This window comes from Carcharhinus amblyrhynchos, chromosome 7, assembly GCF_965287045.1.
Source record: "Carcharhinus amblyrhynchos chromosome 7, sCarAmb.v2.hapA, whole genome shotgun sequence".
NCBI classification, from domain to species: domain Eukaryota; kingdom Metazoa; phylum Chordata; class Chondrichthyes; order Carcharhiniformes; family Carcharhinidae; genus Carcharhinus; species Carcharhinus amblyrhynchos.
In genome coordinates this window covers 63616576-63640871 of record NC_137330.1, presented here as the reverse complement: position 1 = coordinate 63640871, position 24296 = coordinate 63616576, and the positions used below count along the sequence as shown (strand labels likewise).

At 41.4% G+C, this 24296-nt stretch overlaps 1 protein-coding gene across 9 annotated transcripts in view; it reads right to left on the bottom strand.

Annotated features, from left to right (window-relative positions):
• The window catches only part of ptprk (protein tyrosine phosphatase receptor type K), a 610212-nt gene that overhangs the window by 149028 nt on the left and 436888 nt on the right, over positions 1-24296 (bottom strand). For all 9 annotated transcript variants that reach the window (XM_080192477.1, XM_080192478.1, XM_080192479.1 and 6 more), the window contains exons 9-11: positions 13491-13600; positions 10223-10424; positions 7867-7966 (exon numbers count right to left, since the gene is read on the bottom strand). In XM_080192477.1, coding sequence (XP_080048603.1) covers positions 7867-7966; positions 10223-10424; positions 13491-13600 — 412 coding nt within the window. The remainder of the gene's footprint in view (positions 1-7866; positions 7967-10222; positions 10425-13490; positions 13601-24296) is intronic.

Here is a 24296-nt window from a genome sequence, read left to right as displayed (position 1 = left end):
AACAAAATACAAATATCATATAAAATTAAATGATAATACTATCTCAAAAGGACAGGAGGGCCTAAAAATTTGATGGAATGTGCTCCTTTCTCCAAGCATGAAATGAGCATCGAACAAAGTCGAGAAAGATACTGGTGGAGGAGCAGGTGAGCTTGGTACATCCCGGAAGTACAGGATTGGGTTGTTCTGTCGGCATGCAAGTCATGCACAAGAAATTTGCTCATAAAAATAAAAGGTTTTGAGATCCTGGGCTTCCTTAGCACCTGATCAGCCACATAATTAACTCGTCCAACAACGTGTGATAATATTAGACAAGCAGAACCCTACAGAAGCATTTAAAAGGCACACTGATTACACACAGGTTAACTGGTTATCATTTGCAGTTGCTGGTTGACTGCAGGATATTTTTTGGCCAGTGAAAACTTCTGCTGGTATTCAAATAGCTTCTTGCTTGTGTTTCATGGTCTTTGCAGCCTCTTCAACAGTTTTAATATCTCTCAGACAGCTTCACTGCGCAATCATAGAATGGCACAGTGGTTAGCACTGCTTTAGCAGGGCGTCAAGGACCCAGGTTCGATTACTGCCTTGGCTGACTTTTGTGTGGCAAGTCTGCACAGGTTTCCTCGTGCTCCAGTTTCCTCCCACAGTCCAAAGATATGCAGGTTAGGTGGATTAGAGTAGTTAAAGGAATGGGACAGGGGTGGGCCTGGGTAAGATGCTTTGTCAGAGAGTCAGTGCAGACTCGATGGGCTCAATGGCCTCCTTCTGCACTGTAGGAATTCTAGACAATATCCCTGGTGACCCTCCAGGGAGGACTTTTCTTGGCGAAAATTCACTGACGAACAAAGCTTGAGCTGCTTCCACTTCACAAAAAGGTTAGCATCAAGCTAACTCAAGCTTTGTCACAACTCAAGCCTTGTGCTCGGTCAAGGACAAGCACTGGTTGTGGTTGTTGTGACCTCTGTGACCCTTGCATTCGGTCTCCTGCCAGGATGCAGCTGACGATGCGAATGACACCTCAGGGTTCGCAGCCTATTTTTGTAACAGGGAGGTTACCGGGGTCTCCCTGTGCCAGGATAGCTCTTTCCCATGGGCAGAGTGAGTTATGACAGGAGTGTATTGGGCTTCACCTATATGACAGACTTCCCCAGGGTACAAACTGCCCACTTTGCCCTGCACGCTTCTCATCATCATCCCTGCATCTTTCTGAATAGAAAAGGATTCCATTTGGTTTGTGACCTGAGGCACTGCATTGTGCATGTCTGTGCCCAGTTTGCTGGCAGTGATCCTAATTAATTAATCCTTCGCCAGTTCTCTGTGCTGCCTTTACTCCATTGAGGATAATTTAGATATCCATCAAGGGCAACTCAAGCAGCTGTGTGCCTTGAGGGCTCAGCTGAAGCTTCCCAACCTGGACCCTGACAATCTACACCAGCTAACTGTGCAGCGTTAAAAAGCGTACCCGTTAAGAGTGGAAAAGTCTGCTCCAAATGGAGCCTTGACACAGTGCACTAAGAAAATAGAGCGGGTCTTCTCTATGCTCTGAACTAAAATGTGCAAGCTCACTGATTGTCTGTCCAGTGCATCCAGAATTTCTGGGATATGCCAGTCAGTTCTCAATCTCTACATCAAAATCCTCTGCAATAGAGTTGGTGCACAATCCTATTTTCCAAGCATTTGACAGAAGTAGGGTTCTGTTCCTTCTGCCCAAACTCCTGCACCACATGAAGGCCTCTCCTCTAGCCTGCTCTTTAAATTGTGCTTTGCTGTTGTATTTGAGCTGTGATTTCCAGATTTAGGTTGATTGACAATACATTTTCAAAACAGTGCCTCTCTTCTCCCTGAAGCAGCGAATTTCCAGCTTCTGAAAGGGAGAGAAGGAAGATGATGAGCTCTCTTTGTGAATGCGAGAAAGTGATGACTGCTTAAAACAACTGCAGTTGATTACACACAATTAAAGAAAGAATAAGGCAAGATATTCTGCTTGCTCACCCCAGGTACTGTTACCCATCATGGTCACGACTCTTGCTCTGTCCATGATGGAGAGGGTGTACAGGTGGACCCAACTTTCTCCAATCACACTGTGCACATCCTTCACCTAAGAAGGGATTTTGGACAACAGCCTTCTGAGGCTTTTGGGCAATGAGTTCATCATGGTTGATAAATTTATATTTTAGATAAAAACCAAATTGTGAGGAAACATGATTTATAAAGATGATGTCCATGAGAGTATGATGGGAAGCAGATGCATGGTGTAGTGATTGCACGATGAAAGGGAAGTGGGTGGGAGGTTTATTAAGTGTAAGCCATCAGCATTCTTACTTTGTCAACTGACAGGTTTTCAAACTTTTTTGGCCATTACAGCCATGTCCCAGAACTAAGTTCTTGGAATTGACTTTCTCTGTAACCTCTTCACACTAACGGCAAAGGTGCTACCTGGATAACATCTCTATCCTCCTGTCCAGGGTCTCCAAAGCATCACTGGAGAACCCAATCACCTCCTGCGTAGAACTGGCTGCAATTTCATTACTTAGAACTTACTCTGTTGCTTACAATCAGAGTACACCTCCCCTTCAAAAAGTGCTCCTTGTCTTTAAATGGCAGCACAAATGCTGAATTTCCACAGCCCCCAACACATAGATGTGCAGTTCGTGAATAGCTGGCTACAGGGCTGAGTCATAATAATAAACTGGCAGCATCAATTTCACGTGGCCTCCTTTGTGCTCGTTTCCAGGTACAACTAAATGTTTGAGCTATTTAGTTTAAAACTGAAGCAAATAATTTAAACATCAACAAATGAGACTGTGCAGAACCCTCAGTGTTGCGCTCAACAGCACAGTAATGATGGATTAACTTACATTTTTAATCTTAGTGCTAAAAATTAGCCACACCAAATATGATGTTGAGGGGAAGATCAATGTCTGGCTCATTCCTGCATTTTGGCAGTATTATTGGCATGTATGGTGCAAACCATCACCACCACACCCCATCCCCACCCTGCAATTGTAGACATCAGGTCTGACAAAAGAGATAAACATCTTCCTTTATATAACGCCTTCAACATGATAAAGGATCATCACAAAGGAGAATTTTACACCAAACACTAATAGTTGACCTGTATATGCCTGGAAGGATAGACTTTAAATGCAGATTTTGAAGAGAGAAATATGGTGAGATAACAGAGTTTAAGATAGAAGTTTCAGAGTGAAAGGTTGAAACAACTGAGGACAGTACCTGTTGCAACAAAGGAAGGGTGGGATTTACTGAAAGCCAGAAGGTATGGTCTTGGACATCTGTTTGGAGAAGGTTGCACACGCAGGAAGGGGTGAAACCAGAGGAACATTTGCAAATAATGATAAGGACTTTCAATTCCATATGCTAAGGCTCAAGATGGCAGTCAATGTTCAGTGTATTGTGTTAAGCAAAATAAGGTGCAGCACAGGAAGTGTGAGGCAAGTTCTCAATGGGTTAGATTTAGGTAGAATGGAGTCAAAGACACCAGCAAGAAGGAAACTTCAGGAATCGGCAGGCAGTAAAGATGTCGCAAAGCATTTCCACTGCAGGGAAGGCGAGTTTCCTGTGGAGACAAATGTTGATGTGCATAGCTGAAAATAAATAGGATTTGATGTTTGAAACTCATCGTGGAGATCAACGTTGCAGTGGTTCAGAGTAAGTAAGCTTTTTCATCCAGAGGTAAATATAGATAGGGTCAGTTTATTACAATCCCTTAGAGACCGATCAAGTTTTGAAAGAAATTTAAAATTCCAGTTAATAGCTGGAATGGCTGATGTGGCAAGATTTCAGATCTTAAAACTTCGATTGTAACAAATGATGAAAAGCAATATTGATGACTCATTATTTTTCTTTCAGCAAGCAACCTATATTTTCAACTGCAAAAAGCAACATTCCTCTTTTATACTTATCATATATTGCATTCTCCACAAAGTTACTGTCCTTAAAAAAAAAGCAATCTTATAGTATATCTGCAGTTCACAAAAGGCACTACACATGCTCAAGTGCAGCTGCCTCAGTCAGGGCTGATTATTATGAGTGGACTATCCAAAATACAACTTGTACATTTTAGACATTTTAATTTTGAAAAACCTGAGAGTTGATAAGTCCCCTGGGCCAGATGGGATACATCCTAGGATACTTTGGGAGGCAAGGGATGAGATTGCGGAGCATTTAGCTTTGATCTTTGGGTCCTCACTGTCCACAGGGATTGTACCAGAGGACTGGAGAGTGGTGAATGTTGTTCCTCTCTTCAAGAAAGGAAATAGGAATGACCATGGTAATTATAGGCCAGTTAGTTTTACTTTGGTGATCGGTAAGTTATTGAAAAGGGTATGGCCATTTGGAAAGATGCAGTTTAATCTGAGAATGTCAGCACGATTTCGTGAGGGGTATGTCCTGCCTCACAAATTTGACTGAATTCTTTGAGGAGGTAACTAAGTGTGTAGACGAAGGTAGAGCAGTTGATGTTGTATACATGGATTTTAGTAAGGCGTTTGATAAGGTTCCCCATTGTAGGCTCATGAAGAAAGTAAGGAGATGTGGGATAGGAGGAAATCTGGCTGACTGGATAAGTAACTGGCTGTCTCATAGAAGAGAAAGGGTGGTGGTGGAAGGAAAATTTTCAGACTGGAGGCCAGTTACCAGCGGTGTACCACAGGGGTCAGAGCTGGGTCCTCTGCTATTTGTGATTTTTATCAATGACTTGGAAGAAGGGGTTGAAGGATGGGTTGTAAATTTGCTGATAACACCATGATTCGTGGAATAGCGGATGACGTGGAAGGCTCTTGCAGGCTGCAAAGAGACATTGATAGGATGCAGAGCTGGGCCGAAAAGTGGCAGATGGAGTTTAACCCTGATAAGTGCTGGGTGATTCATTTTGGTAGGGCAAGCTTGAATGCTGATTACAGGGTCAACGGCAGGGTTCTGAGGAATGTGGAGGAACAGCGAGATCTTGGGGTTCATATCCACACATCTCTAAAGGTTGCCATTCAAGTGGATAGAGCCAAGAAGAAGGCTTATAGTGTGTTAGTGTTTATTAGCGAGGGTTTGAGTTCAAGCGCCGTGGTGTTATGCTGCAACTATACCAGACATTGGTAAGACCACATTTGGAATAGTGTGTTCAGCTCTGGTCACCTCACTGTAAGAAGGATGTGGAAGCATTGGAGAGAGTGCAGAGGAGATTTACCAGGATGCTGTCTGGTTTGGAGGGTAAGTCTTATGAAGAAAGGTTGAGAGAGCTGGGGCTTTTCTCTTTGGAGCAGAGGAGGATGACAGGCAACTTAATAGAGGTTTATAAGATGATGGGGGGATAGATAGAGTGACTATGGTGAAAACAGCATGCGCTAACATCTCAGTGAACAAAGAAAAGTAGTTATCAACTTGTAGTTGAGGAGAATAAAGTATTTAAGGAGGGTTTGTCAGGAAGAGGTGCTGATGGCAATTTTGAAGGGCAAGGGAATGGTGTCTGATCAGGAGAAGCCACTTACATATGGCATCCTGATTTGCCAGGCAGGTAAATGCATGGCTTGGGTCAGATGCTCACTCTACATCTACCTGGTTTTAATCTCAATCAACTTGAAATTGGGAGAAAAGTTGGACTTCATGTATAACAGTGGTCTGTCCAAGCATTCCAGTTAATTCAACTTACCCAGTGGGAATATTTGTGGGCAACAGGAGTTAAAGCCAGGGTCTACATCACCAGTAAATAGAGTAGGAAACATTAGGATGAGAAGAAAATTATGAAACAATTTGTTGAAAGCTGATTGGGGCAAACTATACATGTAAGGTATATACTTTTCATCTTTCTGCTTGAGAATTGGGTAAATACATTAAATACAGGTGTGCAAAATAAAACTGGGTACACCACATCAAAATATTTCTGGCGAACTTGGGACAACAGAAACATCTCGCATTTATTTTGCTTACAACTACATACCATCAAACTTATTTATTTCTACTTAAAATGCCTTTATTCAGGCAAGTTTAATGTAAAAATTCTGTTCACAAATTGCTCCATAAGATTCACTGCACACGGCACAAGATAATTACCGCTTGTCTGCAGTTGTCATCTAACTGGAGACAGAATGCACTGAGACACATACGCCTTATGACCTTGACATTGCATCCATCTTTGCTTGGAGCTATCCAGATCTAAAATGCAAGTGACATACCATAACATGGGCACAGATGGACAGAAATCTGTCCAGTCCACTAAAATAGACCATCTCACTGCTTTATGGTTCAAAATGATGAACCATTGCAAATTACTGAAGCAGATGGCCTATTGCCTGCTACAGAAAAGAAACATAGTTAAGTTACTCTTTCAGCCTTTGTTTTTGACGAGAGTCAGATCATGTCTGCACCGCAAAACAATTTTAAAATTTTCAGTTCATGAAGTTAATGAGGAATTAATTAAAAAAGTCATTTTGAAATAACTGATCATAAACTCCTCTCAAATTACAGGATTGGTGGTACAGCTCTCTATAAAACGTGGAAGTCCATTGCTCCTATAAATTCACCAGAGAATAGACTCACCACCACCACCCCTCCATGTTCACTTCCCGATGAAGGTTTGAGTTGAAGAAACAGACTTGATTGCCAATTCCCCTTAAACATGACTTCTAAGAGATTTAAACAAGTTGCAGGATACTTTACCGATCAAAGAACAATACTCTCAGCACTCTTGGAGATTATGGGGTAAAAAAAAGTCCTGTCACAATGAATTGCTTACACAATTGTCAGTCTTGAACAAAACTTTATAAATGTCTCTCCCCGCCGACTGCCCCGGCCCCCACTTTCTCCACATAAACCATTTTAACATTAGGGATATCAGTAAACTAATTTTTGATTTTCTTTTGCACACACTGGGGCTGAATCAAATGCGGCAACATCAAATTTAACACTCTGGCAGCCAAAAATCAAGAACTGTGTCTACAAAGTGGAGTATTCAGGCCACATTAACGGCTGCACGGAAAAAACTGAAGTCAACAAATTACTTCTCATTAATCCTTTGATCAGACGACAGGAAAATGCCACTAAAAATTAATGTTACATGGACTATGAGTGTAAACCTCAGCGATAGGCCAAGCAAAATGTAATAGGCACAACATAATTTCTAATGGAGACACTTGTATGAGACGAGGTCACAAAGTTTACATCCATCAACTTTCTTCTCCCTCTACTTATTCCTGTCCCTGTTAATTTCCCCATCATTTGCAAGAAGCTGCCTTCATGGTAACTGACTCAAGTCTTTGGAGAACCAAAGTCAGCTTCTTATTCATTTAAATACTTCAATATAATCAGGAGGAATCAAAATAATATGGCAGCAGAGGAGGAATTATAAAGTTTATTTATTAATGTCACAAGTGGGCTTACATCAACACTGCAATGAAGTTACTGTGAAAATTCCCTAGATGCTATACTCTGGCATCTGTTCAGGTACACTGAGGGAGAATTCAGCATGGCCAATCCACTGAACCCACTCATCTTTGGAGTGTGGGAGGAAACTGGAGCACCCGGAGGAAACCCACACAGACACAGGAAGAATGAGTGAACTCCACACAGACAATGACTCAAGCTGAGAATCGAATCCAGGTCCCTGACACCGTGAGGCAGCAGTGCTAACTATGTGCCGCTCAATGTGAACAAGAGAAGTTACCTCAATAAAGAAGATATCTAGAACATTCAGGATCTCAATTTAGAAAATCTCAGAAGACAACACTCTTGTTAACTATCGATTTCATTTATATACTCTGCCTAACTGAGTAAATGAACCTTCTGACAGCAATGTCGACTTAATATGGAGAACTATAATCTAGTTAGTAGCCTGTCAATCTTAACTAATAAATTTACCTGATTGGAGCACCTTTAGCCTGTGCAGGTCTCAGCATGACAGTTATTGTGGTTGCTGTTTCATTAAGAATTGCATCTTCATAGTCAGGTAAAGTAGGAGCTGTTGAAATTTAATTAGAGAACATAGACATGAATCAAATTCTATAAAACAAATTTTAAGCACCGTCCGAATAATGTTGATTAATGTGAAAGATTTTGGAAAACTAAAAAACTGTCAATTTCAATTGTTCTGCTCAAAGTCCTTGAAGATAAAACTGTGCTGAAATCCAGTGTTTAAAATTGTAAGCATGCATTTCCTCTGGGGAAAGAAGGAAAAAAAATCCTTCTTACATTCTATCATCATAAAGCAGCTGGGTAAGTACATGAAAGCTGCTTGGGAAAATAACTGCAATCTTCTTCCCACTGGGAAAATTAGTCTTTGTTCAGTGCCCTCCCCCCAACCCCCCCAAAGCATAACTGACATTAAGAACTTGTCACATATTGGAATTATGACATGTCATTGGGACATCATTTTACTTTACAACTCCTAAAAATAAATTAAACATGTTTTCAAATAATTTTGCACAAATGGAGGAAAGATGGTTTCATATGTTAAAATATGGTAAAATAACAAACGCATAAAGCATATTAAGTGGTTACAGAGCTACACGTTTTCAAAGAATTCAATGCAAGTCACCATATGTCTTCCTACTTTTTAAGGATGCTGCTTCTCTCAGCATTCAGAACTACATAAATGAAATGGATGAAAGACTCCACAATTATTTCAACATATATTTTGTAAACTGCATTCTGATGCGAGCCATTGAAAAGTAACATTTCACTTTTATCTTGCATAGACTTATGTAAAAGGAAAATATGGATGTAGATGAATCAGAAGTAATTTTTAAACAGTTATATATTATTTTTGCCTGAAGCATCCATTAAAAATCAGCACACAGTAATTGTGGCTTTGAAGGGCCATAACCCACCTTGAATTCATTGAAATTAATCAATGTTCTATTCAGAAAGAAAGGTTGCTTTTATAGTTTTAAATTTGTAATTTGGCAATTGGCTGTGAATTCAAGAGACTTTGGTACTTTTGATCAAAGCATCTGCTTCACTAAGGACATGATGCTTTTTTTGAACAGAGAGAACGCCTCTGAACCTCATACTGCAGTCTTTGGTCTTCACTCATTTTTCTTAATCAAACTCGTTTTGCAAACAACAAGCTCATTAATTATATTATCTTTTCATTCTGATGTTGCATGTTCTGAATGTTAAGCAACTCTGCAAACACTGCTGCAGCAGTGATTTAATATTGAAAATATATTAAGATATAATTCAAGGGTCATGCACTTCTTGATGGGTAAGAAGGAAAGCAATGAAATGGAAGTGGTTGTTTTAAGGGAAATAATGAATAATTCTTGGCATCGCAATACAAAGTTTATAGGATTGTAATATGTAGAACTACTTTTCAATTTAGGATAAAATGGAGGAATGAAAGAGGGACGTTACAACTCCGAATCCTTAATTCATGGGGCTGGCGGGGAGGGAGAGGGGCCAGGGGGGCCAGAAAGGAGGTGTGGGGTGGGCCAGGAAAAGGGAGAATCTGGGGCGGTGCATGCTGGGGGTGTGGGAAGGTGGGGAGAGGGTGGGGAGAGGCCAGGGAGGGCAAGGGGCAAGCAAGTGATAGAGCCAGGAATGGGAATGAGGGGGTGAGAGAGATGCAGAGAGAGATAAAATAAGCTATAGAGGGAGATTTTGGTCATTTTGAAAGTTGAATGGGACATGTTCAGAGTCCAGGTTGCATAATTGTGGTCAGTTAGTGTTATTTTCGTTTGTCACAGTAGAAGCCTTAAAATGTAAATCATGTCATGTGTTCCTTATAACCAGTCACTGAAAATTTAAATGCGTTATTAAAGTTATCAGTCCCCGATAGGGATCAGGACAAATTTATGACTAAGGTCAACTGCGTTTACATTGAATGAAACATCTGAATGTATCACATGACAAGTACATTGTAGACTTATGATGTTGCCAACACAGCTACCTTTATACCATTTTCCCATATTGTTGACTTTTTAAAAAGACAAAAGGAAATGGAACCTAAATTTGGACTGTAAATATTGTGGTGGGAATTTTCACATCCCGCTCATCATGGGAGTTGTTACTGACGGGGGTGTGGCCCATGCAAAGGTCCTTTGACCTTGGGTGGATTTTTATGGTTTTGCAGTGAGCGTAGCAGGAAAATCCCCTTAGCCTGGACATCATTTCCAAACATTTCACCTTTGTCCTGTTCAAAATATTATACTGAAATCAACTGATGGCAAGCACTTGTTATTTTCGTCTCCGTTCTGACAGAAGGCTCCGTACTTACCAGAGATGTTAGTTGTAATGTTAACCACTGTCGCTGGACCAAATCCCTTCACTGTACTCGCTTTAATTAAGAACCGGTAGGTCGTCCCAGGATCCAGATGTGAGAAAACATGGTGTGTACTATTGCACATTTTCGAGATTATTCGAACAGGCCCAGCGACTTGGACAGCAGGGTCAAAAGATTTGATGCTGCTGTAACTGATCTGCCAGACATTAAGGGAGGAAGAGAACTAGGTAATTTTCCACCCTACTAAGTCTTAAGCAGAAATATGACAGGTGATTACTGATGTCTAATGTCTCTGAATTGCTCTAACTTATGAAAAGGTCACGAGATTTGATGAAACAATGAACAGGTTGATGCTGTTCGCCTTTTGAAAGTCTGTGTAGACAAAATGCCACACAATCAGGCTCGTTAGCAAAACAGAAGACTAAAAGATTAAAAGTTACAGTAGCTGTGTGAACAACAACCTAAGAGACAAAAAGTAGACTTGTGGTAAATTGACTGGAAGGAAAGATACAATGGTGAATTCTAGGGTTGAATATTGGGACCACTGGTCCTTTCAACATACAATAACCACCCAAGTCTTTAGGGGACATAAAATTCGGTCGCGTTGTTAAATTTAAGGAGGACGACAACAGACTGAAGGAGAACAGCGAGTCAAATAAAACATTAAACTGAATACAGAAAATTGTCAGGAGCAGATGAAGCATTACAAACGCAATGTTATAAAAATCTGAGTTTTGTACTTCGTTACAACAATGGTGCCTGGAAATATTGCAAATAGCACATTTGGATGGTTTCACACTCTATTCTAAGCAAAGACTTTGCCCTGGATAATATCCCTGCTCCTGCACAGGAGAAAGCAGCATAGAGACAACATCTGAGAAAAATTAAATACAGAAAATAAATATTACTAACAAATTCAAAATGCAAAGGGGTTACATTTTCACCTTCATTTCTCCACCTGAGTGGCAAATGATTCACCTAACTGCCACTGATTGAAATGAATGGAATAAAAATCCAATAGATTCTACTGTGAGTGATGAACCTTTTCCATCATATGTTGAATACAAAAATGACCTCAGTGAGGGGTAAGCCAGATGAGAGATCAAAAAACATTATATGGTTAATGCAAGAGTTTGGTGCCACTTTGCCCCAAATATACTTTGAGAATAGAGTCACTTTCCTTCTGTGCTTTCAGCTACCTGGACTCCTCTCTGGGGTGAACGTGAGTCTTATCTGAATATATTGCCCACCCTATTTCTCTGTATAAAGCAATAAACTGAACAATGTTGAAACCAAAAAAAAGCAGACAATTCAATGTAACATCAGAAGTAACAATATTTCACTAAACCTTCAAACATGAACTTTCCTTATATAACAACTTTGAAAATATTGAAAAGGTGGGAGCCTGAACAAACTGTAACAAAGCACCCATTGACAAAAATAGAAGTTGCAGTGTATTTTAATTGTGGAACGGCAACAGGGAGAATATTAATCACTGCAGGAAATAAAGGACGTGACTCAGAACTTGATAGAGGGCAAAAAGGCACAATGAAAATAATAGCACATTGAGTAAACATTTTGATTATGGGATGATAAAGATTCCCGTTTGTGTGTGATCGGTGACTGATTCAACATGAGTTTGGGATTTTTCCAATGAAGCGGTATATTATGGAATCACCCAGGCTTGACCAAGCTATTGGTTTAAATAGTAAAAATGTTTGCAATAGAGTAGATAGGGAGTAGAGTGGTCAGGAATTTGACCTTCTGGTCAGGCCAGGAAGTTGGTGACTAGCCAATGGGTCACCCATGATAAGTTAAGGAATGCGACCTTTGAGTCAGGATACACTAAGTTGATGAACGATTCGAGAGTTAAGTTGTGATAAAAGTGATCGTCTCACCTCAGGTCAGCACAAGATATGTAGATAACTGGGCACTGCTGTAAAACATCAGGATAGATAAGCAAAGTTTGTGTTTTGGAATAAACTTTGGACATTGTGATATCTCACCACTAAGCCATTAACAATGATGGTATGAATGAGTGATGCGATCTATGTACCTTTGAATTTCCTCTTGACAATTTTCCAAGATAGCATTCCTCAGTGTGCATATTTGTATTGAATAAACTGCTGCTTGCTTTGCCTAAAGCTGACTTGAGTCACTTTAGGTATTCCAAACCACCAATTTAAACTATAATCGCTGCTTCTTCATTCTCGCTGGGTCAAAATCCCAGAACTTGCTCCCCAGCTCTGCGTGTATCTAGATTGCAGTAGTTCAAGAAATAGCTCACAATCACCATCTTGAGGGCAAATAGAGATGGGCAACGAATGCTAGCCTTTGTGAAAAAAAAAATTAAGTGTTTTCCTGCTTTCAGCTAATATTTGAAAGGATGAACCCTTACAGGTAATTTACTTTTCTTCTTCTGGAACTTTTGTCAAAGCAAATGCACATGGAATATTTAATCTGTGATGGTTATTGCTACAAAAATGCAGGTTAAAAAAAGTACCTCATCATCAGTAGTTTTATGAAGATTAGGCAAAGCAACTCTGATTAATTACTTCTTAAAAATTATTAATTCAGATCCAGATGTTCCTTTCTGAAGACTATTCCAAGAAAAATGAAAATGCATTTACAGGACATTGAACACCTATATGTTCATGAGCTCATGTTGGAACCTCCAGTACATAGCCAGAGATGGACTTGGGTTTCCAGGTTTAGGACCATGACAGCCATGAAGCTGAGTACGAACAGGAAAGTGTCTCATGCCATTCTGCTTCAGCTTCCTTTCTTAGAGGCACAAAGGTGCCAGTTTTGGTAATTTCCCAAAGAAGTTTGTACCTGGGCATTCAACACAGAAGGGCTGAGAGACTCAGCCGGCAAGGCAAGAGAGACCTGAGAAGGTAAATAAAATCTTTCATTGCAGCCTCCTTTTGATCTTTTTGACTTTGAGGCATTCTAGTTGCTTTGCACATTCAGAAACGAGAAGACTGTAAGGTGTCAACTAATTGTAGAGTTGCAGCTCTCCAAACATATCTATATTCCTGCACCTCTCTGTTCCCCAATCCACTTTTTATAAGCTCCAGCCCCTGGAGATTGACAGTCTTTCTGGAAAGTGTGGATGGACCATGCAAAGGAACAAGGCTTCAAGGGTTGGGAACTGAGGCCAGGACAGGTATAAGTTGTAACTGTCCATTATCCAGCCAAAACATATGTGGAAGGGTTGGTATAAATGCCTCCTTAGTCATGGAGTAACCAAATCTATTACCTCATATTGTGTGATAACACCATTTGCTTCCACGGGCTCCTTCCATTGTAGGAAGATTTTGTCCTCAAACGGTGTTCCTTTTAATGAATCATTCGGCACAGGACCAGGTACTGTAATTTAAAAAACATAAATATCATTATGTGATTTGTATTTTTGCATAAAATAAATAGCTCCAATGAAAAAGAAAACATTTTGCATCCCTGCTCCTCTAGGACACGTCATTTAATTTAAAAAATCTCAACTGAAATTGAATTATTCTGTTATATGCAAAATTAGATTGTACACTTGCTAATATGGATGCAACATTTGGCAGCTACCCGAGGGGCAAATGGATTAACATTTACTTTGTGTATGTTAAAATATCAATGGCATCCCAAAACCTCCAGCTGAATATAACAGTTTGTCGTCCTTCTGTCACAACATTGCTGGATTTCAACACAAAGCTGGGCAGGAAATCACAGAATTGATATGGTGCAGGAGGCTAGTTTGGCCCATCACGTCTGCACCAGCTCTCAAATGTGCCAAGTTTTATTCTCCCACCTTGTCTCTGTAACTCTGCACATTCTTCCTTTTCAGCTAACAGTCCAATTCCCTTTGGAATGCTTCAGTTGGACCTACCTCCACCACTCTCACAGGCAGAGCATTACATTCTGGAAGCACACACTGCATAAAAAAGTTTATCCTCACATCACTAATGCATTTCTTATGAATTACTTTTAAATCTGTGCCCCCTTATTCTCAATCCTTTCATGACTGGGAATAGTTTCTCCCTATGTATCTTTCCCACACCCTTCATGGTTTTGAATATGGGCTGACTAGTAACCCACAATGAATGGCTTGTCTTTTCAAATTTTCTACCAGGCACAAGGGGACTGATATAAAAATCAGAATTCAGCTTCACAAAACTTAAACACAACAATTCAGCACCATCCAGGCCTTCTCCTCATTAAGCAACAACTTATATAGTGCCTTTAACATAATGGAATGCCTCAAGGTACTCCATAAGAGCACTGAATTACAGCATTCAAAAGAATGACACCAAAACACATAAGGAGATATGAGGTTAGATGACCAAAAACTTGGTCAAAGACGTAGGTTTCATAGAACAGAGGACATTACAGCACAGTACAGGCCCTTCGGCCCTCGATGTTGCACCGACCAGTGGAACTAATCTAATGACCCTCTAACCTAAACTATTCCAACGTTATCCATATGCCTATCCACTGACCATTTGAACACCCTTAAAGTTGGCGAGTCCACAACTGCTGCAGGCAGGGCATTCCACGCCCTTCCTACCCTCTGAGTAAAGAACCTACCTCTGACATCCATCCTATAACTACTACCCCTTAATTTAAAGCTATGTCCCCTCGTGTTAGCCATCGCCATTAGAGGAAAAAGGCTCTCACTGTCCACCCTATCCAATCCTCCTCTGATCATCTTGTATGCCTCAATTAGGTCATGCGTCCAAGAAATGCAAGGAGGGAATTCCAGAGGTTGGGGCCTGGGCAACTGAAGGCTTGGCCATCAATTGTGGAACAATGATGATAGGGAACACATAAGTGGCCCAAATTAGAGGTGAGCTAAGACGTACGCAACAAACTGAAATGTGGCTATACAATCCACAGGATGCAATGAAGCAACTTACCAACCTTACTTCAACAGCAAACCACAGCCCTGCGGATTCTGCCACCACAGCAGTGAACAACAGCAGTGTCATATGAATATGTTAACCTCCAAGTCGCACAGCATCCTGATTTGGATATGTGCTGCTGTTTCATTATCCTTGTTGGGTTAAAATCTGAAATTGCCGACCCAAAGTCATTCTTGCAATGAAGGCATCATGATTTCAAAAAGTTACACCTGTACCACTTCTCAGAGCAACTAGGGACAGGCAATCAATGTGACCTTGTCAAGACTACCTATTTCTACAGGACAAATATAAATTTCCCACTGCTAGTATGCAGCTGACATGAATACTCATTTGAAGTGTCTGGGTTATCTAGTGTTAAGTATCCTTCAGATGATGCAGAGCTGATAACAGAATGGATATTTTTTTACCATCTTTTCACACAGTTATGGGTTGTGTGAGTGGCATTTTCGTTTGCTGTAAAAACAAATGAACTGATAATGAAATGAAAATTTTAAACAGATTTACCTACTTCTATGATCAAAATATCAGGTTAAATGTTTGTTTTTTAGTTTTCATCTCCAACACCACAGCCTCCATTAGACATGACACTTTCTCATCCAGGACTCTTATTCCCCTCCTCCCAAAACCACAAGTTTCCTAATGGGATTCCTATTAACTGATATCTTTGAAAGAAGGGGCCCTATGAATTCAGAGATGAACATGCCACTTTGACAGATGCGGCACAAAAGGCTCTTTCACTTTGTTGTGTGAATGATTGACAAAATTTTCTGCAAATGTCACAATCATAATATTCCTGGTTTTAGCACTGCTGAAAGCATGCCAGCATGGTCAATCATAGTATCCAACAGCGCAGAAAGAGGCAATTCAGTCTATCGAGTCTGCATCAACCACAATCTCTTCCAGGTCCTATCCCCAAACCCTATGCATTTATCCTGCTCGTCCCCCTGACACTAAGGGCAATTTAGCATGGCAATCAACCTAATCCACACATCTTTGGACTGTGGGGGGGGGAAAGTGGAGCACCCAGAGGATACCCATGCTGACATGGGGAGAACATGCAAACTCCACTCAGACAGAGACCATTGACGGGCATTGAACCCAGATCCCTGACACTGAGAGGCAGCAGAGCTAACCACTATACCACTGTGCCATCTTAATAGCCACCATGCCTTGATCTTCCTCAGCTGCCATACTGCCACTACTATTTTGCAGATCCTGGCAAACATACCTGCCAATATCTGATCAAGTCAGGTGCACTGGTGGGTGTTCCCTATTCCTGGCACTATGCTGGTGAACTGACTGTCTAAAATTGGATGTAAACAGACAACTTTAATTTTGCTCTGTTCAAACCTAACAAATGTTTCTCTGGTAAATAATACTGGAAAATATCCACAATGGGTGGATTTTCTCTTTATCATTTGAACCGGAACTGGGTTTTACTTCCCTTCATTACAATTAATCTCCAGCAAGCAGTTAACATTTGGGTGAGTTTTAAATTTCCTTTGCTCTGTTATGGTTAAAACAACAACCGTTTTCACTGATCCGAAGTAGCTAACAAGTAACCATTTATTTTTATTAGCGAGGTATGCATTTTAATCCAACGATAACTCCACAATATTTTCCCAACATGTTTTCCATCAAAACTAGCAGGGCAAAGGGCACTTCAGTACATCTTATTCTGTCATGGGAACTACCCTACTAAATTTCTCCCACAGTGTACCCCTCTCTGGGAACACAAGATTTGGCTCTGAACAATCATTCCAAGTAAAACACACAAGCTTTATTTATAAAAAAGCAACAAACTACTTCAAGCGCTCAGATTAAAAATAACAGTTGGGGTTTTATTGTTCATCACGTCAGTCATTAGCTCTTTTGAGAAAAAAAAACTAAATTAGATGATTGATTAATCCTTCTGATTTGTCTATAATCATATAATTACAATCAAATGAGGGGGCAGGTTACACTTGAACTGGAAGGTGACTCATATCCTGGCAGGGAGATTTGCTGGAACCACTTGGGAAGGTTTAAATTAGTTTGGTAGGGGGATGAAGCCCAAAGCAGTAGGGAGAGAGAAGAGAAAGTTGAGGACAGCACAGAAGTTAAAGACAGCACATTAAATAGTAAAGGCAGCGTCAGTAATCCTAATACCAGACAAATCAGGCAAAAGCAAGACAGAGAGCAAGGGAAGTCTAAATTACAAGGCAGGAGAACTCAGGACATGGATGGGTACTTGGGACTGGGATATTATAGCAATTACTAAAACATGGCTAAGGGAAGGACAGGAATGGCAGCTCAATGTTCCAGGGTACAGATGCTATAGGAAAGACAGAACAGGAGGTGAGAGAGGAAGGTGAGTTGCATTTTTGAATAAGGGAAACATCACAGCAGTACTGAGAGAGGATACATCCAAGGGTCCGCCCAATGAGTCTATGTGGGTAGAACTGGGAAATAAGAAAGGGGGGGGGAAAAAAATCGCTGATACGGTTGTACTATAGGCTTCAAATAGTCAGTGGGAAATTGAGGAGCAAATGTGGAAGGAGGCTACAGTTCGTTCCAAGAAAAATAGGGTGGTAATAGGGGATTTTAACTTTCCCAACATTGTCTGGGACAGCCATAATATTAGGGGCTTGAATGGAGAGAAATTTGTTGAGTGTATTTGTGAGGAATTCCTCATTCAGTATGTGAATGGCTCGACTAGAGGGGACAAAACTTGACCTCCTTTTGGAAAATAAGGAAGGGCAGGTGACAGAAGCATTAGTGAGGGATCACTTTGGGACCAGTGACAATAATTCCATTAGTTTTAAGATAGCTATGGAGAATGACAGGTCTAGCCCAAAAGTTAAAACTCTAAACTGGGGCAAGACCATCAAAACTGGCATCAGACAGGAACTTTCAAAGGTTAATTGGGGGAGTCTGTGGGGACGTCTGGTAAGTGGGAGTGTAACTGCCGTTCAGGATAAGCACATCATTCTCAGAGTGAAGGGCAAGGCTTGTACAAGTAGGGAAGCCTGGACGGCTCAGGATATTGAGTCCTGGTCAAGAAGAAGGAGAAGGCACATGACATGCATAGGTAGTTGGGATCAAGTGGATCCATCGAAGAGTATCAAGGCTGCAGAAGTAGAGTTGAGAGAGAAATCAGGACAGCAAAAGGGGGACACGAGATTGTTTTGGTAGGTAAAGCAAATGAGAATCCAAAGAGCTTTTATATAAATACATAAAGGGCAAAAGAGTAACAAGGGAGAGAGAGTAGGACCTCTTAAGGATCAACAAGGTTATCTATGTGTGGATCCACAAGAGATGGATGGGATCCTAAATTAATATTTCTCATCAGCATTTACTGTTGAGAAAAGCATTGATGTTAGGCAACTTGGGGAAATAAATAGTGATGTCTTGAGGAGTGTACACATTAGAGGTGGTGGTGCTGGAAGTCTTAAAGCACATCAAGGTAGATAAATCCCCGGTACCTGATGAAGTGTATCCCAGGACATTGTGGGAGGCTAGGGAGAAAATTGCAGGTCCCCAGCAGAGACAGATGAATCACAGACAGCCACAGGTGAGGTGCCTGAAGATTGGAGGGTGGCAAATGTTGTGCCTTTATTTAAGAAGGGCTGATGGCAAAAGCCTGGGAACTGCAGGTCGGTGACCCTCATACCTGTAATGGCTAAGTCATTGGAAGGTATTTTGAGAGACAGGATTTGCAGGCATTTAGAAAGGCAAGGATTGATTAGGTACCGCCAGCATGGCTTTGAGAGTGGCAAATTAGTCTCACAAATTTCATTGAGTTTTTTGAAGGGATAACCAAGAAGGTAGATGAGGGCACTGCAGTTGAAGTTGTCTACATGGACTTCAGCAAGACCTCTGACAAGATACCACAAGATAGGCTGTTGCATAAAGTTAAATCTCATGGGATCCAGGGTGAGGTAGCCAAATGGATACAAAATTGGCTTGAAGACAGAGGGTTGTTGTAGAGTGTTGTTTTTCAAACTGGAGGCCTGTGACCAGCGGTGTGCCTCAGGGATCGGTGCTGGGCCCACTGTTTTTTGTCATTAATATTAATGATTTGGATGAGAATTTTGTAGGCATGGTTCCTAAGATTGGTGGTATGGTGGACAGTGAAGGAGGTTATCTAGAATTGCAACCTCTATACTTGCAATTGGGATCTTGATCAGTTAGGCCAGTGGGCTGACGTATGGCAGGTGGAGTTTAATTTAGATAAATGCGAGGTGATGCATTTTGGTCAATCGAACAAGGGCAGGACTTACTCAGATAATGGTGGGGCGTTGGGGAGAGTTTAGAACAAAGATATCTAGGTGTACATGTTCACAGCTCACTGAAAGTGGAGTCACAGGTGGACAGTGTGGTGAAGAAGGCATTCAGCATGCTTGGTTTCATTGGTCAGAACAATGAATACAGGAGTTGGGACACTCTGTTGAAGTTGTACAAGACATTGGTAAGGCCACATTTGGAATACTGTGTACAGTTCTGGTCACCCTATTATAGAACATAGAACACTACAGCACAAACAGGCCCTTCGGCCCACGAGTTGCGCCGATCACATCAACACCTACCAATCCATAGACCTATCTATAACCCCCAATCCCACTAAATCCCATATACTCATCCAGAAGTCTTTTAAAAGACCCCAGCAAGTTTGCCTCCACCACCACTGACGGCAGCCGATTCCATTCACTCACCACCCTCCGAGTGAAAAACTTACCCCTAACATCACTTCTGTACTTGCCTCCCCGCACCTTAAATCTGTGTCCTCTCGTAGCCACCATTTCAACCCGGGGAAATAGCCTCTGAGAATCCACCCTATCTATTCCTCTCAACATTTTATAAACCTCTATCAGGTCGCCTCTCAACCTTCGTCTCTCCAGGGAGAAGAGTCCCAGCTCCCTCAATCTATCTTCATAAGGCATGCCTCCCAATCCAGGCAACATCCTTGTAAATCTCCTCTGTACCCTTTCAATGGCTTCTATGTCCTTCCTATAGTGAGGCGACCAGAACTCCGCACAGTACTCCAAGTGGGGTCTGACAAGGGTCTTATAAAGTTGCAGCATTACCTCCTGACTCCTAAACTCAATCCCTCGATTAATGAAGGCCAGTACACCATACGCCTTCTTGACCACATCCTCCACCTGCAAGGCCGATTTAAGAGTCCTGTGGACCCGGACCCCAAGATCCTTCTGCTCTTCAACACTACTAAGACTCCTGCCCTTGATAGTGTACTCGTTCATCCTGTTGGTCCTGCCAAAATGGACAACTACACATTTATCCGCGTTGAAGTCCATCTGCCACTTCTCCGCCCAGTCCTGCATCCTATTTATGTCCTGCTGCAACTTCTGACATCCTTCCAGACCATCCACAACACCACCGACCTTCGTGTCATCGGCGAACTTACTTACCCATCCCTCCACTTCCTCATCTAGGTCATTTATGAAAATGACAAACAGCAAGGGTCCTAGAACAGATCCCTGGGGCACTCCGCTGGTGACTGAGCTCCACGCAGAAAAAGGCCCATCCACAACCACTCTCTGCCTTCTGCAGGCAAGCCAGTTCTGGATCCACAAGGCCAAAGCCCATTGGATCCCATGCCCTCTCACCTTCTCAAGAAAGGATATTATTAAACTAGAAAGAGTGCAGAAAAAATTTACTAGGATGCTACTGGGACTTGACAGTTTGAGTTGTAAGGAGAGATTGGATAGACTGGAACTTTTTTTCTCTGGATCGGAGGCAGCTTAGGGGTGATCTTATAGAGGTCTATAAAATAACGAAGGGCATAAATCAGCCAGGTAGTCAATGTCTTTTCCCAAGGGTAGGGAAGTCTAAAACTAGAGGGTATAAGTTTAAGGTGAGAGGGGAGAGATACAAAAGTATCCAGAGGGGCAATTGTTTCACAGAGGGTGGTGAGTCTGGAACAAGCTGCTAGAGGTGGTAATGGAGGTGGGTACAATTTTGTCTTTTAAAAAGCATTTAAACAGTTACATGGGTAAGAAGGTATAGAAGGATATTGGCCAAATGCGGGCAATGAGTTAAGGACTAGGTTAGGGTTTTAAAAAAAGGGATGGGATAGACAGGTTGGGATGAAGGGTCTGTTTCAATGCTGTAAACGTCTATAACCTCCATGAGGGGTAGAATGGCTCACCTCTTTTCTAACTCCTTATTTGACTGTCACAGCTTTTTAAAAATATGCTTGCAAATTCATATACTGCTTAACTATTTAAGCACAATGTCTGTAAAAAATACAGAGACAGGTTTTCTTAAATTTTTTCAAATGAATAGAGGCTTGTAGATAGCGCACTCAACACACACACACAGAGTTTGTGCATCTACACTAAAGAATTACCGATTGAGAGTATAGATTAAACACGTTTTTGAGTCCGATAAAAGTTAAAGATATGCGGGTCTTGTAGATTGATGACTTGGATGGTTCCAAGCTGGCACGGTGGCCCTCAGGATTTAGTGCTAAAATGATCTAAAGATGTTGGCAGTTGATAAATCTTATTTTCCAAGGACAGTAGCTGTCGGATTGATGTTTGAAAAATCTCTGCCTGTGACATGTAGACATTATGGTCCACACATGGACAGCAGACAGGGTTCAAATTTTCAATATGTGTGAAGAGAGTAGAAAAGAGGAGTACCCACTTGGGACCTGCTCTCCTCAGGCTGTTCTGTGCCTTTGCTTTCCAGATTAACTTGTACCTTGGAGTGAGATCTTTTTTAATGAACTAGGATTCAATCATGTGACCACATGATGAATACTTCCATTGTCCACATTAATAATTCAAAGTGAGAAGCCATTGCAACACAAAGCAGAATGCATGGTATCTATTCACACCTTTAAAGAATTACAATTTAAGGGAGTTGGGCATCACTGCCGAGGCCAACATTTTCTTTGCCCTTCTTACCTTAACCTGAGAAGGTAGTGGTGTGCTGTGTTCTTGAACAGCTGCAGTCTAGGAAAGGAGTTCCAGAATTTTAATCCAGTGACAGTGAACGAATGGCGATAAGTCAGAGTAGTGTGGAGTTTGGAGGAGAATTTCCAGGTGGTGGTGTTACCTGGCATCTGCTGCCCTTGTCTTTCGATAGTTTGGAAAGTGCTGTTGAAGAAGCCTTGATGAATTGTTGCAGTACATCTTATAGGTGGTACACCGCTGCCACAGTACATCAGTGGCAGAAGGAGTGATACTTTATGGTGGTTGATGGGGTGCCAATCAAATGGGCTGCTTTGTCCTGAATTGTGTTGAACTTCAACGTAGTTGGGGCTGTACTCATCCAGGCAATGGGAGAGCATTCCATCACGTTCCTGACTTGTGCTTTGTAAATGATGAGCAGGCTTTGGGTGGGAAGGGAGTTATATGAAGCAGCAGAATTTCCAATCAATGCATGTTTCACGATTTGGCCAAAGCTGCTTTCCCCATTTGTGCCTCAAGTTCTAAATGAAGAGTCAGATTGCCTGTCACAATGGATCTAAGGAAGCAGATCAGCTAATCACTTCCATGTGGTTATTCAGTATGATCATGAGTGGAGGTGTGAAACCAAGAAAATCATGGTCAAAGGAGAAGGTGTTAATCATCAGAATGAACAAGGTCCAGCATGGGAAAGACAATCCACAAGTCTATGTAGTTGAGGTTTCATGTGAGTGACTGGCATGGCTTCACCAGCATAAAGGAGTTCTGTGATTAAAATGTGCTGTATTTTAATCTTCACTTTCAGCCTTGATGAATTATGAAGTTTGTTGTATAGCCAAGTGTGCAGGTAAACTCCACTCATATCTGCAGGGAAGGCAATGGTCACAAGCATGGAAAAGAAAATACCAAAATGGTGTATTTCCTGCCATCCTTCACTCTGAAGCTGTTATAAACGGTGCTGTCAAACTGTACAATGTATTGTATGCTGTTATGAAGGGAGGGGGTGAAGCCAAGGAGCTTTAGTGAACTGCCAATTTTCTCCAAGTAGAATGCTGGCAGTGTTGAATGCGTTTGGTTTCTGTAGTAGCTTGGCCTCTTTAAGAGGCGATCCTTTACAGATAACATGATCACAGACCGAGCTGGAACCATAGAGTGCGAACGTGCAAATCTTGTCCAATCAGGAGCTGAATGTCTGCACAGCAAGTTGTTGGCAGCAGACCTGTGATCTTTGTTACAAATCCTTCAGCTATAAATAGTTTCTTCTCTTTGAATAAATCATCTTGCCATACTGAGTCAACTCGAGTTATCGCACTGGCGACAAGGACAAACCGTATCAGGCATTGAAAGACCACAGGGCAGAGTTAGCAGGGAAGGGAAGTGATCATTCCAAGTGCAAAGGAGAAAAGGTACAGACTCAGTTATAAAGATGCCAGTCTGTGGGCACTTGAGGGTAGTACATTGAAAAACTTTTTTTTATTACAAGATAATTAAAACCGAGGTGATGCATAAGGTGATTCTGCTCACACTCTGCCATTCACAGAATGACGTCATCCAAAGCTCTAGGCACAAAAGCCTTTGACCAATTAGTCAATTCAGTTAAGGATCACTAAGGTTTCTCCAGTGTACATCGCCAGAGTAGCCTGAGAATGGCGAAGACTTGTAGTCCCTCATGGAGATGTCTGTACACGTTTTCCCCCTTTTGTCCAATAGGAAAAATGGAGGTGGGCAGTCTTGGTAACTCCATAGTTTTTTAGATGTTGGCCAGTCTTAAACAATGAGAGTGTGAATTTCACAAATAGCTGTGAGGTACACTCATCTCTGTCCATATTTAATTAGGTATTCATTGGAGATTTGATATTTTGGTTCAAATACCAAAAGTCACAGTGTCTGCGGCATCCTAACAGCTTGTTGGTGTCCTTTTTCAGAGTATTGACTGCAAATTCATAAAAGGCATGCCTGTACCTGGCCTGACCAGAAGGATATGAACCAAATTGTCAAAACACTGAGACGGTCAAACCTTTTGTGATAAGTTCTCAACAGAACTACATTTAGATAATCATTTTTGATGCAGTTACTTGGTGCCATAAGCAGATTTAAAAGACCAGTTAAAACACAAGACAGCTTATACACCTAAAGTGTTTCAGCTTTGTGCTGAAGTATATCCATGTACATGTGGACAATAATCTTACTGAAAAGATCGAATAAGATGACAGGCCACAAGACAAAGCTCAAACAGTTCAG